The sequence below is a fragment of the Callorhinchus milii genome, unplaced genomic scaffold, assembly GCF_018977255.1.
Source record: "Callorhinchus milii isolate IMCB2004 unplaced genomic scaffold, IMCB_Cmil_1.0 Scaffold8, whole genome shotgun sequence".
Taxonomy (NCBI): domain Eukaryota; kingdom Metazoa; phylum Chordata; class Chondrichthyes; order Chimaeriformes; family Callorhinchidae; genus Callorhinchus; species Callorhinchus milii.
The window spans coordinates 2861397-2876736 of NW_024704749.1; the positions used below are offsets into that span (position 1 = coordinate 2861397).

General features: G+C 40.5%; 1 protein-coding gene across 3 annotated transcripts in view; it reads left to right on the top strand.

Annotated features, from left to right (window-relative positions):
* Positions 1 to 14700, top strand: part of sept5a (septin 5a) — a 56914-nt gene extending 42214 nt beyond the window's left edge. For 2 of the 3 annotated variants that reach the window (XM_042337710.1, XM_042337711.1), the window contains 10 exons: positions 4517 to 4601; positions 5564 to 5650; positions 6809 to 6932; positions 7679 to 7813; positions 8408 to 8525; positions 9503 to 9604; positions 10117 to 10213; positions 12286 to 12421; positions 13341 to 13443; positions 14310 to 14700. In XM_042337710.1, coding sequence (XP_042193644.1) covers positions 4517 to 4601; positions 5564 to 5650; positions 6809 to 6932; positions 7679 to 7813; positions 8408 to 8525; positions 9503 to 9604; positions 10117 to 10213; positions 12286 to 12421; positions 13341 to 13443; positions 14310 to 14366 — 1044 coding nt within the window. In that variant the 3' untranslated portion in view covers positions 14367 to 14700. Of the gene's footprint in view, positions 1 to 4504; positions 4602 to 5563; positions 5651 to 6808; positions 6933 to 7678; positions 7814 to 8407; positions 8526 to 9502; positions 9605 to 10116; positions 10214 to 12285; positions 12422 to 13340; positions 13444 to 14309 lie in introns of all 3 variants that reach the window. The other variant, XM_042337708.1, reaches the window with a different exon arrangement.
* The last annotated feature ends 640 nt before the right edge of the window (positions 14701 to 15340 follow it).

The following is a 15340-nucleotide window of genomic DNA, read 5'->3' on the forward strand; positions in this document are numbered from 1 at the left end:
TTGATCCTTCAGTCTTTTGCTTCACCATGTGGTTGGTAAGAGGTGTTGAAAGGGTTAACCTTACCTGCTAAGGTGGGGCTGATTCTGTTGCACCTTGAAAAAGTTGATAATAATGATAATAATAATCCTTGCATTTGATATAGCGCCTTATCACATCTTTGGGATGTCTCAAAACGCTTCACGGAGTATACTGTGGAGCGAACTGACTGTATATTTTGTGGGCGAAGTTGATGCATTGTGTAAGGAACTGACTGCCTGTGCTCTTGTTGTGAACGGGCTAATCCCCTATTTAAAGAACAAGTTGGTTCTGGCTTGCTGTGAAATATTCTGCCCTCTTCACCTGTGTTTTACTGTGAAAGGGATAATCTGTTGTATGTTGTTGTGAGAAGCAAAAAATGTATCAAGAAGATTACTGTTTTCCTGTCTATGTCCAGCTGTGACTGTGTGAGAAGGTTGGTCCTCTGCTGTTTTGAAAGCTCCCTGGACCAGGCACAATGCCAAACATTAGCAATCTGGGATATCTTTCGCAGGGCAAAAAGCTGGGCAAGTTTCTTTACTCCACACACCTCTGTTTACCTAGGAGTAAATTGCTCGGGTCCATAACTCTGTCTGTCCAGCGCCTTGGGACGTCTTCCCGACGTGAAAGGCGCTATATCAATGCAATTTTGTTGTTGTTGTTGGTGTGAGTAAGAACTCAATTGTTAGTCGATTGGTGGATCGCTTTGCTCGGGGTAATAATTTCTTTTTTTTTAAAAATTATAAATTGGTCACTCAATCCATGACTGTTTGTGGGACACTGCTGTGTGCAGTTGGCTGCCACATTTCGCCCACAAAATATAATCAATTTTGACTTCACTTCACATTATATTCTGTGAAGTGCTTTGAGACATCTCAAAGATGTGATGAGGCAAAGCTTGCCATTTGTCCATGTGTTGCCATTTCAGTCCAGTTGTGTGATCAACTGCAAGGATTATTATTATTATCTCGTGTTTTTTCTCTGTCCTGCCTTCCTTAATCCTGCAGTGTGCTGTTTCAAACTTGTTCCTTTGCCTGTTGTACAAAGTAAGGGAATCTTAAGCAGACTTATCCCAGCATGTGAAATTGCTCTAATATAATCATTCTTGATGTGATTGTTTTTATCGATCTGTTGTTCTGTAGTTTCTTGGTTTGTACTCAGTCAGTGTGAGTCATTTGTGAGTCAGAAGGTTGCGAGTTCAAGCCCCATGTCGGGACTTTGTAAAGTGCTTTTAGATGCCTGAACAAAATGTTGAGGTGCTGTATCAAGTATTATATTGCAATGGAGTGATTGGAATCTGGTGCTGACAGTGTGGGGAGCTGTGCCTGCAGACACATGACAATCACTCTTTGGAGTAGTGTTGGAGGACTCCTGAGAGCAGTACTCGAGCATGACTGCCTCATATTGGGGTATCAATAAAAAGTTAATTATAACGGGATGATTTACTGGACGGTCTGTCCAAAGCTTGCCATTTGTCCATGTGTTGCCATTTCAGTCCATTTGTCTGATTAACTAATTACATCTTTATTCATACAATAATAACCCTAATCTGATTGCTGTAAAGCACAGATACTCTGGTTCCTGAAGGGAGTGGCAGTAATGGGAGAGAAAGAGAGAGAGGCAGGCAGTGCAGGCTTGCTTGGTTTACAGGCTCCTGGAGTGTGTCATATTGATAGTGGCAGGTTTTTGGCAAGTAAATCGAACCTCTGGCTCCTTTACCTGACAAGTTTTCTGGAGTCATTATTCACTCGAGAAACTCCTGTACAGTTTGAAGTGACTTTTAGCGGAATATAATTGATCCAATTTAATTGTTTTCTTTTATTAGGAATGGAAAGCTGAAACTTGTGCAGTACTTCCAATTCATACTAATAGTTTATCTTGTCTTACTGTCCATCATAAGTTCCTTTTGTCTCTCTCCCGGGGTGTTTTGAGATTTCCGAGCATGCCATCAGATGAACATTGTACTCTGCAATGAAATGGAATATGTTCGCCTCCATTGTCCCCTCCACAGAGAGGTCATTCCCCCAGGATTCCTTTGTGGTGAATTTGGCCTTCTATGTTACCTTGTAACAGTAGAACATTTTTCCAAGTTAGGTAATACAGTACAATCATTACTTTCTTTTAGTGTAAAAAACCCTTTATCTCCCAAAATGCAGAAAGCACTCTGGGACGCTACCCTGTGTAAGGTGCACTGTGTAAATGCAAGTTGTTGGTGTTGTATCTCAGATTAGCAAAAGCATGATCAGAAGCAGAATAATTTCCTTCTTTCAGAGCCCATTGTTGTACCTTAACTAGAGTTTGTAACATTCACAATCCCAAAACCAGCTATCTTTGTCATTTCTTTGCCAATTTACTTTCAATTTGTTCATGGCTACTGTCTAACAATGGACACATAAATTAGATTGAGACTTTTTCCCAAACTCAAGTCAAATGGCTTCCATATACTCAGTGCAGAGGGATCTTTATCTCACCTGGAAGCAGCAGTTCCTCCCACTTAAATCTTGTTAATCCTTCAAACCAACTACAGCGGTAACAGGTAGTGTGGTCCTAGCTAGAGAATCAGCAGGAATCTTTCTGGACAGTGCTCTCAAGGACAAACTGAGGTTTTAGCTGGTTGACCTCCAGCAGTACGTAAAGCAGACTCTGGGGTTCCCAAGACTTGGCTCTTGCCAACCTATGCCTAATACTCTCCAGAATTAGATAAGCACGTTGCACCCCTCCAGGGAGAGAGCGCACATTTCCATTCCAGACTCAGTAAAATGTTCATGTGTAAATAAATGTATGTGGAACTCAGTCTTGTTTGGATACTCTTAAGCAAGATGATGGGTTTCTACATGTATCAGACACCAGGTGACCAAAAGAGACATGGAACCCAGGTACCAAAGGTAAAAGATCACTGAGTTCACACACTGCACTGTTACAGTAACCTTTAAAATAAGCAGCAACTTTAATTTAATGCAAAAGGTGCAATTAGCTTTTTAAAAATATTACATAATATCACAAACTGTTGGTTTCACTGAATACTTTCAACTTCTTCTTTTCAGTTGTTGTCTGATTCTGGAGTAAAACCAGTGCCTTGTGTGCAAAGCAAGAAACTGTCTGCAGGAAATCACTGTGATAGATTTTTGTTTAATTGATTGTAAATTTAGGAGAAAAGATTTCCCCCTCACCAGACAAAAGCTAGACATCGTTTGTGTTTCTGAAATTTCTCTGGCCTTTCTCCAACTCGCCCTTGCTTGTGTGGAGTGCCTCTCAGAGGGCAGACTGGAGACCGAGGACGAGACTGATGCCAGTGTAGCAATATTGGAGGTTGCTCGGGGGGTGTCTGAGGTTTTCACTGCAGTGATTGGTTCTTCAGTGTATTCTCCATTCCTAGGGGGGAAAGGCATAGTCTTTGCTTAGGGTCAGGAGCTCCTCGTGCATTGAATAATATCCGTCAAACTCTCCTAAAATTCTGCAAACATACCCACACGTCTACCCCTGTAAAAACCTGAACTGTTCATTTTAATTTTGAAAAATCATTTTATTGTGACCTAGAGTGCCTATAGAGTTTATTCCAATGGTTAGTTGTCAGGTTTTTCTCATTGATGGAATAAACTGGGTTCTCCGCTGTTCCCTGTTGTGAGTTCATGAGAAATACCGATGTGGAACTGGCTGACTCAAACCTTAGATGAAGTAAAAAGCATCAATGTATTTAAGAGGAAACTTGATGCATTCCTGAGGGAGAGGGCTATAGAAGAGAGGATTCGGAGGGGTGGAGGTTCATGTGGAGTAAAAATGCCAGCAAGGACTAATTGGGCTGAACAGACGAGATCCATGCTGTAACATTCTATGTAATTCGATGTGTAGAAACTCTGGCTGGGTTGCACTCCACATGGAGGTCGCTGTATAAATGCAAATGTTGTATAAGCTGGACCAGTGCATAATTCCATGGCAGCACAAGAACCATCATGTTCCCTGGAACTTGTCATCAATTCTATTTCCATTGGTCTGTACTGTTTTCTGAACAAATTAATCATCATAGCATTTTCATCAAACCCTGCTTGCTTCTGCTGGGATCAGTATGAAGAATTCTGAGGAAGAAAATATTCAAGTCTTGTGGCTCTAGTTCAGAGCTCACAAACCAGACTAGCTGTTTACATCGACAGGTCAGAAATTCCACCTGGGTCTAGATTTACTCTTACTTATGTAGCATTTCAAAGTATCAATATTGTGATAAATTGCTGAATTCAGTTTTAACTTTGAAGTCAGTTTTCTATAGTTTAGGACCTTTATTTGCTACATAAATGGAGCAAATCTAAACTCAAATGGAATTTCTCTTTCAACAGTACTTTTTTCAGTGTTTTGAAGACTTAGGTCATACCCTTTCTGAGTCTTTTCTCTACAAAAAACAAGATTATTACTGGAATCATTTTTATTACTGTGAGTTTAAAACCCATGTACGTAGGTTCTTTGTTATCCCAATTTTGAACAGACTATTTATTTCAGGATGTGGAAAAGGAATATGTCGGATTTGCCACGTTACCCAACCAGGTTCATCGCAAATCTGTGAAGAAAGGCTTTGACTTCACATTAATGGTAGCAGGTAAGTGAATTGGCTATGGTGTCTCTGTGCTTGCTTGGAATGTGACAAATGAAAATGACTACACTCAATCTAGCACTACGACAGTGCATAGTCCCAGAGATATTGGGTCACACACATATAACAGGAATAGAATCTCTCCTAAGGTAATGGGATAAAATCATAGAAATTACATCATAGGAGCAGGCCATATAACCCACTGGTGATTGATTCTCCACTGTAACTAACTAGTCAAATCCCAATTCCATGTCCTTTATACGTAGAAATTAGGGGAACTATGCTGGAAACTTTCGTGAACTTATGTGCTGCAGAGATGGCGTAGAAAGGTGGAATATAGCTAGTGGTTCGGTCTTTTAAAAAGGTTTGAAAGTGAGATACTGGCAACTATAATGCTGCTATTTCGAAAATATTTGTGAACAGTGCCTCTGGTAAAACAAAAAAAATGAAGTGTTACGAATGGGAGTAAAGTCAGTTATCCCAAGCGAACTTTGATTTGTGAAGCTCAACTGATAGCTGATAGCTCAGTGGTGAAGAGCTTGGCAGAGCAGGAAACTCCCTAGTCTGATCCCCAGTCTAAACTGTGTTAGCTGATCTCAGACAAGACAGGAATAATGGTGTTGCATTGGTATGAGAGTGATTGCAAGCGCTCTGAGACGCCGTCTGGCGTGAAGGCCGCTATATAAATGCAAGTTGTTGTAGTTGACTGTGAGGCTGACAGATCTGAGTGCAGGAGTAACTTATGATGATTGGGTGCAGACTGCTAAGTCCTGCAGGCTGACTAAGTTGATTCAATGCAGCAACTGTTGTGAGTTGTTAGGTTCCCATCGAAAAGATGTAGGAAAAAAGGTTACTGTTTTTAGCAAGCAGTGTAAGTTGCATGTAAATCCGAATACCACTCTTTGTGATTAGATTTACAGCATTTACAGAACTGTATTTATACGCTTAACATTCACTTTCCTCCACAGGGGAGTCTGGCTTAGGGAAATCTACCCTTGTAAAGAGTCTCTTCCTTACAGATCTTTATAAAGACAGGAAGCTTCTCAATGCAGAAGGTAAGAGCTGAAAATTACAGTATTTGCTTCTAGTCTGAGGAGTTTGAACTGGCTCATTCCAGAGAGCAATAGGGAAATTGGGCACGTAGGTGAAAAAAATGTTAATTTCATTTACTAATGGGAATGAAATCTATTCCTATTTTACAACAGGAGTCAAAAAGGACCAGAACTTTTTCCTGAATTACAGCGGGATGCCAGTCTATGACAAATAGAACCTCCACAGATAACTTTCCTTCAGATCATCAGATTGTTGACGTTTCAAAGCAGTCAGTAGCAGTAAATTTGTTATTGTAAATAATAATGATAATAATCCTTAGATTTGATATCCCACATTGTGAGATGTCTCAAAGTGCTTCACAGGATACGCTGTACACTGATGCTTAGTTGTGGGTGAACACGGCAGCCGATTTGCACATAGCAATATCCCACAAACATGGAGTGAATGACCAATTATATTCGGGTAATTGTTGGCCAGGACACTGTGAGAAACCTCCTTCTCTTTCCGAATGGTGCCATAGGATCTTTAATGTCCACCTGCAGATGAGATGTTGGTTTAACTTCATAACCAGAGGACCACACCTCCGACAATGCAGCACACCACCAGCAGTGCGTTCGCATGTTAGGATAAACAATATGAATTCAAAGTGCTGACGTGAGGCTTGAACTCATAACCTTCTGACTCCGAGGCCACCAATTGAGCCAGGCTGACATTGTAGTCATTGTCCCCCATGGATTTTATTGGCTTTCAACAATACAGGGAATACTTGAGATGACAAAAGAAACTGATACGGAAATTCCCTAATTGTGTAACAATACCAGACTGTAATTCAGGAACGCAGCAGCTAATTTGAACACATCAATTAACTGGAGTTTCCGGCGTGGAGGGCGCTGTATAAATCCAAGTTGTTGCTGTTATTATTGTTGGCACTGGGATAAACTGCTTCCCTTTTGGAATAGTGTCATGGATTCTTCTGACCCAGAGGCAAAAGTTCTGCCGACTAAGCCAAGGAATTATGTTGCTTACACTCAGTGGGTTAAATTACAGCAAATGGAATAAATATGTTTTTTCCTAATTTGTCAAAATTGTGAAATAAAGATAGAACACTGTGATTGGGTTTGAAGGAGAGTGCTGCTACGTTTTATTGGCCTGTTTTACAGAAAGGATCAATCAAACGGTGGAGATTATAAAACACACAGTGGACATTGAAGAAAAAGGTGTTAAACTGAAGCTGACGATAGTTGACACGCCGGGATTTGGGGATGCTGTGAATAATATGCAGAGGTACGAAGATAGCTGATGTCACTGAGGTAGAGTTACTGTGCAGAATTCTGCCGAACAAAATGTCAGGAACAAAAATCCCTATGTCAGGAAGACAAGAGACACACCTCCACGTTCTGTATCCATCCAAAAGGTCGCCAGGGTATACCAGCAGTGGAACTTCACATTTGTACCTGTAGAATTTTCTCTAATAATGCCACAGAATTGAAATTATTCCACCCCATTCAAAGGACAAGCCTTCAGTCACCAAGCTACTTGACCTTGCTGACTCTCTTCTTTTCTTTCAATAACCTCTTAAAAAACAATCTATTCACCTGCGCCTTTGTCAATCTTTAAACTTCTCTCACTTCTTGCTTGGAATCTATTTTCTTATCAGTTAAGACAGTTAAGACATTTGAAACATTATACAGTGTAAATGGCGCTACATAAATGTAAACTGTTATTGTTGTATACTGAAGCCCGAAATTCCACCTGGGTCCAGAACTTACACTATTCTCTTCAAATGTCCAAAATGTGTCGAATTCTTTAGCCTTAATTTTTAAGCTGGTTTTCTGCAGTTCTTAGAATACTGAAATACCGCCTCGGTGATACTGCACCTTATTCCAGGGTGTACCGTTGGTAAGACACTGACTGTTTAATGAGGTGGGTGAAAAAAGACCATGCTTTGTTGACATCTGTACCTGAGCTGCAATTGGAAGCCCCCCAGCAATCACTGAATTCCCTGATCTCAGTTGCTCTGTGCTTTGCAGCTGGAAACCCATCGCAGATTACATCGACCAGCAGTTTGAACAATATTTCCGAGATGAGAGTGGACTAAACCGCAAGAACATTCAGGACAACCGAGTTCACTGCTGCCTGTATTTCATTTCTCCGTATGGACATGGGTAAGAGGATGAGCTGGCCATTGGGTGGGGGAGGACAGAGTACGTGGAGTATGTGCTACAGGTTGGTAAATGTTTTGCATCACTCTTTATGTTACCTCCAGTGTAAACTCGCTTCAGTTTGTGACACAGAGTCAGCATTCCACACCAATGTCAACACTGTTGTGAAGATTTGACGAGGAAAACTATATGAATAATGCAGTGAACTCCTGGATATTTACACTGAAGTGCAGCAGATGTTAGGAGCTATCAGATATCTAGCACTTTATTACATCTTCCTGATGTGAAAGGCATTATACTGTATAAATATAAATTGTATTGTATTCAATGTTGATACATGTGTAAAGCACTCTTGAAGTCATTGTGGTTGGAAATATTAATTGGATGGGTTAGTTGGAAATATTTGTGGTCTGTTTTGAGTTCTCTTTGTATAAGGGAAGGAGAAAAGGTTGCTCTTTGATCTTTAGGTTTCTGTGTTATCTGCACAATGTAGATCTTAATGTTTGATCTGTTTGTGAGGCTCAGGTGAAGGAAGAGCCTCTCTATTACCTGCTTAGTGTCAGTTTCAGTGAGGGATCTCTTTTTCTCTGGGTGCAGGTTGCGGCCGGTCGACACAGAATTCATGAAGGCGCTACACGAGAAAGTGAACATTGTGCCGGTGATCGCGAAAGCTGACTCGCTCACACCCATTGAGGTGAAGAAACTCAAAGAGAGGGTGAGACACATTATTGTCCCTTCAGGGAGAATTAAAATTTGAAGCTGAAGATGTTCTTTATGATTCAACACTGTGTGTGTGTTTTCTGTGTGTGTTTTGTGCCCATGTGTGTTTTGTGTGCATGTTGGGTGTGTTTTGTGTGTGGTGTGTGTGTGTGTGTGCGTGTTGTGTTTTGTGTGTGTGTGTGTTTTGTGTGTGTGTGTGTGTGTGCGCGTAACATGTGAGGGGATGCTGCAAAGTGGGTAGAAATTCCACATAGGTCTAAATTTACTCTACTAGCACAGCAATCGGAGTGCAAAGTTTAGCCAATTGTTGAATTCAATTTTGACTTTGAAGATGATTTTCTCTACTTTTATTAAAAAATTTTTACAGAAAACCTGCATAAACGTTAGATTGCACTTAACAATTTGACAAATTTTGAATGCTCTGAAATGCTACATTGAAAGAATAAATATGGACTTAGGTGGACTTACCATCCAAAGCTGTGTGCCTGTCAGTTTCCCGTATGTTGGAAGCTGTCACTGCGATGAGATAAACCTTAGTAAGGTGTGAACTTTGCGTACATTTTCTTTTAAATAACATTTTGCAATTATTTTGATGTAAATTATTCTACAGTATAAGCCAATTAATTGATTAGATATTCCTTTTCTTGGTCAATCTTTATATTCCTATGTTTTCCAATCACTGTGGTGGGTGGGCGTGGGGCGGGGGAGGGGTTTACATGGTTGTATATAATCATTATCGATCCCCAGGAAAAACTCCATTCTCATTTTGAATGATATCACGGGATCTTTAACTTCAACTTGAACTTGGTGGAGACTGTATGGAATGTCACTTGTCTCGATCAAGGATACACCTAGCCTTCAATATAAATCGAACAGGAACAGTTTCTCAAGCAGTTGTGCTCTTGTGTGTTTTAAGCATTGACTCTTTGTATTAACACAAACTATATCTTGTTACTCTCTGAACCAACATAGATTAGAGATGAAATTGAACTGTTCGGAATTAAGATCTATCAATTCCCAGAGTGCGACTCTGATGAGGATGATGATTTTAAACAGCAAGACAAGGAGCTAAAGGTGAGTTGGAGTGATGTCTAAGGATGTGGATTGTGAGATGAGGATAAGCAACATAAGAAAAGAGTAAAGAGATGAAATCGGAGCTTCGCAGAAGATCCAGGTTGGCAGCTGAAGATGAGTGAGGGAAATAGAAATTCATTCAGATTAAAATTGTAACTGAGCCAATCCTGGCTCCAACTCAGATTCCAGCCTCCACTTGGAGTGCAATTGGGAAAAGAACTTTCTCCAGTTTGCTTGTTGGCTGTACATATTAACACAAAACGTATCTTGTTATTTCTTGCTCTGATATAGATTAGTGATGAAACTGGATACTGTAGTTTGAAATGAGTGAGTTAGTGCAATAAGCCATGTTTTAAGCAGAAATGTGAGGCAAATTACCGGGTTTCTCGTTAAATAACTCCACCACAATACTACTCTTCCCAAGTCATTTTTGGTTTTGTATTCAGTTGTCTTGCCTCCTTGGTTAGTTTTGAGACACTCAATAAGATTTCTTTGTATCTGGTTATTTACAGGAGAGCATTCCCTTTGCAGTCATTGGCAGTAACACGGTAGTGGAAGCACGGGGTCAGAGGGTTCGTGGACGACTGTACCCGTGGGGTATTGTAGAAGGTGAGCTTTTTCTGGTAAAGAAAGCATTCCACACAGAAGTGTTCAGAACATGAAGTGTGCAGCAACTTCCATCAGACTGCAGTTAAAGTTGATTCACTCCATGGCTTTTTGTGGGATATTGCTGTGCGCAACTGGCTACCGTGTTTCATCCACAAAGTTAACAGTCAATCCACTTTACAGTATATCCTGTGAAGAGCTTTGAGACATTTCAAAGTCCTGTAGCTCAGTGGTTAGAGCGCTCGCCTTGCAAGTGAGACACCTGGGTTCAATTCCAGGCAGGGCGAAACCTTGGACAAGTTTCCTTACTCCACACACCTAATAATAATCCCTCTAAAACAAAACAATAATAAATTGGTCATTTTCAATCCACGACTGTTTGTGGGACACTGCTGTGTACAATTGGCTGCCTCGTTTCGTCCACAAATATACAGTCAATTCACTTTACAGTCTACTCTGAAGTGCTTTGAGACATCTAGAAGACGTGAAAAGCGCTATATCAAATGCAAGGATTATTATTATCTCAATTATGTGATAAGGTGCTATATCAAACTCAAAGATTAATATAATTATTATTAATAGCAATTACTTTGTTATAAGGTGTACTTGATCTTTTATGAAACATGAAGATTATCAATTTATTATTAAAAGTCAGTTTAGCAATAGCTGTTCTTGTTAGTGGTGGCACAATATCTAACCAGAATTACTGGGAAAAAAAGTAAGTTGTGAAATAGACAAAAAATTTTCCCATGGCAGGCAGTGAATTCAAACATAAGTGTTTGATGTTCATTCAGTTTCCTGTTCACTATTCCAGGATTTAAACATATATAAAGCATTGGAGGAAGGGACGGTTGTTTTCAGACTGTTTTGGGCACTTCAGCCACTGATCATATCTAAAACCTTGAGAGGAAGGAATGTTTGACTATGAAACACTCTTTAAGTACATGGTATTCCAGAATAGGTCAACCATCTGGAGATCACAATAACATGGGACTGAATATGCAAGCAGAGAAAAGGGAACATTCCATTGTATGTATGTAACATTTAAAGACTGTATTGTGTGTAGCACTGTACCACCCTATAATTGTGTGTGTGTTAATGAGATTAAGCACTTACTGTGTCATTCAATTATAAACAAAGGTGTGTCAATGGAGAATGTACCCAAATTGGGCAGTGCATCTACAGACAATGAACAAAACATTGTTCCTCCCAGTAATAGGCAGTGTTTCCATAGAGAATAAGTACATAGTATATTATTCAGTGAATGATAACAAAATATCCCATACTTGTCTTATCCCATAAGCGCCTTCGGTCACCCTCCCATTCCTTCCCTTCCTGCCCTCCACCCCTCCTGATCCCAACCCCCAGCTTGGGTCCAGATCCCTGACTGTCCAGGGTCTTCGGACGTCATCCCGACGTGAAAAGTGGTATACATTTGTTGTAGTGTGCATCCACAGTATATTAACACAAAACATATCCAGCAAAATGCAGCTGTACAACTAAATACCTTGCAGCATTGAGTGGTGCGGGCTCATACAGGGTAGACATCTCCTGTCTATTTCATAATGGAAGAGGGAAGATCGTGTAACTAATACTGTTCTTGGGGATATTCCATGGATTCCATGATTTTACATAGATATAGCAGACATAGATTTTACATAGAATGAAAAAAAGGCCATTAACCATCAAGTTTATTCTTTCCAGACTCGTGCAAAATCCTATGCTGCTGTGAACTTCGCCAACCCATTCCATCTCCCCAGTCCTTAAAACAAGGAAGAAAAAACACAGAATATTGCTTCATCCCCAGATTACAATTATTCCACCCTGGTGTACAATCCTCAAAAACATGCCCCTTTGTCCCAACCCAACAATACAGAAAATATAGCAATCCCTTAGCAGAAAGAAAGAACAAGGAGAGTGAAAAGATTGAAGGATCAGGTTATTTAAACTGAGAAAGCGAGAAATTGCAATCACACATGAATGGGATTAACACAGAGTGACTAAATGAATATGCCTTGACATTGTGTGCATTTGAAACAGATGATCAAAGTTGGTTTTCTTTTTGTCCTGTGCAGTGGAGAACCAGTCGCACTGCGATTTTGTTAAACTGCGAAATATGCTGATCCGAACACACATGCAGGACTTAAAGGACGTGACCTGGGACGTTCATTATGAGAATTTCAGAGCCAGATGTATCCAGGAGATGACTAGGTCAGTTTTGTTCTCCACCTCTTACTCAGAGCACTCATTAAACAGGATATCAGTGAATTTAGTTTGCATCACAAAAATGTGACTAGATGCTAAAATAGTTGTCTTGTGAAGCAAAACTGATGCTTGCGGAATTAAAAATATATAATTGTCACTTTTTTTAGGCAGCTAAAATGTACTGATGTGCTCAGGGAGAGCAGAGGGTGTTGGTTTGTGCAGGCTAAGGTGTAACACATTTCAGGCCTGAAATTATACATAAATTTAGCCTACATGATCATTTGGTCTTCAAATTGAAGATCATGCAGAATTGTGCATATTCTTAAATGGAGTCTTAATTTGCAATCTGGTTCTGTTGAAGAATTGTTGAATACTCCCTTCCAAATTCAGGGTAAACTTAAGAATGTTCCACAATTCTACCCGATCTTCAATTTGAAGACAAAATAAGTCCTGCAGGCTAAGATTGTGTGGATTCTGGATAGTCTGCTTTCAACACAGACTGAAATAGTTCTAAAAGCTGAACCTGGAGCTGTCCAGATGCCCAGGGTACACTGAATCAGGCAACATACTCTTAATACTATATAGTATTTGCTTATGAAAAACAGTTGCTTGTAAATCTAAAAAATGACTGAAATAAATTCACTGGTTGCAGTTCTGATGGTGTCATGGATGGACCTGCAGTTTATGGGCTAGGAGGTTACTGAGTTTGTTGAACTCTGCCAGGCTGCATGAGGAGGCTAAATTAGCCGCAGCCCATCTGTGGTTAGGGAGGGGAAAACCAAGTAGGATTCCTGCCCCTCGTCCCTCTTCTTATCAAGGAAATGCCTGAACAGGAGTACAGAGACTTACGTCAATGAGGTTAAACCAAAGAAAATGATACGTTTTTCAAAAAATTAGTTGGATTTAATTTATTTTGAATTCACAGTAAATTGACTCAGGACAACCGAGCAGAAAGTCCACTTCCTATCCTACCACTACCAGCTGCAGACGCAGAGACGGATAAGCTGATTAAAATGAAAGATGAAGAGGTGAGTGAGTGCCTGACATTTGTAATCCATGCTGAATGGAGTCTCTCTGTACGTGGTGGTGAGCGGTCATCGGCTGCGTGGAATCTCTCTGTACATTATGAATCTTCCTGGCTTCTTTTGATTGGAGTTGCTCTGTATTCACCTGATTGGCCCCAGAAAATGTGAATTTTCCTTGGGAGCAGGTAAGCCAGGGACTCTTCAGTTAACTTGAAGTGGAATATCAGATTTGGGTCAATTTTCTGTGACCGTTTTGGTTATCCACGTACTGAGCCAGGCAGGTTAGCAATGTGCTGTTGATAATGAACCTAGCTCATCAGCACTATTTGGAGGAGCAGACCAGTCACTACTGACTTTGGCTACTATTACCCCGGCAAGCCAAGATCCTAATGGACAAGCATCAGAAAGCTTCCTGTCAAAGATGTCAATGGCAAACTGTGTGGTTTTAGTTCCAGCAGTACTTGCAAAGTATGCCCTGAGTTTCTGAGCCTTTTCCCTCCAGGAAAGAGTGCAAAGACAAATTTCTATGCTTATCAGGAAGGACTCTCGGCAGAACTCTTAATGATGGGTTATTCTAAAGATGCTTATGTCAGAAGTGGGATACCAACCCACATCCCTAGAAAAAGACAGAATTCCACTGCATGAATCTGGCCCTTTAGAGCACTTGGCCATCATGACCACTGCTGTGTTGGTATATATGTTCATTTCCTGTTGTAATTTTCCATTTAATGTTGTCATTTGTAGATTTTTTTTCAAAGGTGTCATGACATGAGCCCCATGTACTTGGAACATTGGCCAATAGACAACCGTATGGCTATTATTTCATAGCCAACGTGTAGCAACAACTTATTGGGCCTTTCTCTCTGCAGCTGCGGCGAATGCAGGAAATGTTGCAGCGAATGCAACAGCAAATGCAGGACCAATGAGAGATGCCGGACTTCACTGAGCGAAGAACAGGATTCGCCTCCGCAGCCAAATCCAATGAGAATAAAGAGGGCGGGAAAAGAGATGGGCCACTCCTCTGGAGAATGCACTGTACAGAACCTATCACATGTTTCCTGTTGTACTGTAGAGGCAGCTTGAGGGTGACCATGTGTCCGGCCTACTTTGTCTAGTGCCACCATGTCATTTACATATCCTGCTTGTTTGTTTGGGTTTGTATTTAATATCTTGTCAGTTCAATTGAAGACCATTCGGAGACATATCTGCACCGAATGCTTATGTGGAAAGTGCTCTTTACTAATAAATGTTTCAAATGGGTCTGACTTCAGACAGTGTTTTTTTTTTAAGGTGAGCCATACCCACGCTGGGGACTGGAATATTGTCCACTTGGTGCTCAGTGATGTCACGGTGCCCCAGGGCAACTGTGCTCAAGAACAGTTCAGATAAAACCTGTCCCTTACATTACTTTTGAAAGTGTATCTGATCCAAAGTGCTTCTGAATGCTATGCCTTACAGCAGTGTCCAACTCTATCTTCTTGCAGTTTGAAATCAGCTAAAAGTGAATGTGCATCGGCTCTCTATTGTGAACTCTTCATCCTCCACATTGAGGTGCACATGAATTGAGGATCCAAAATGGTTTCATTGGAAGTGCTCAGACAGAGATCAAGCTCCTGTTCTAACGTACCATTGGTTCATTTCTCCTTCCCAATACAGAAAGACTTTCCCACCAACGTATATATTACTGTGCCACTCCAACCCCGTCACAGAAATAAATAAATAAAAACAAACACAATATACACACAATGCTATTCCAGGTATGCATCAGAAATGCCACTTTTTAACTCCTTACCCTTCTAAGAAAGCCCACTTTTTCATCCAATCTTGCATATGATTATATTTTATTAAATAATATCTTCAAACTGTGCTTGGCAATATGCATGGAAACAATATGACAGAT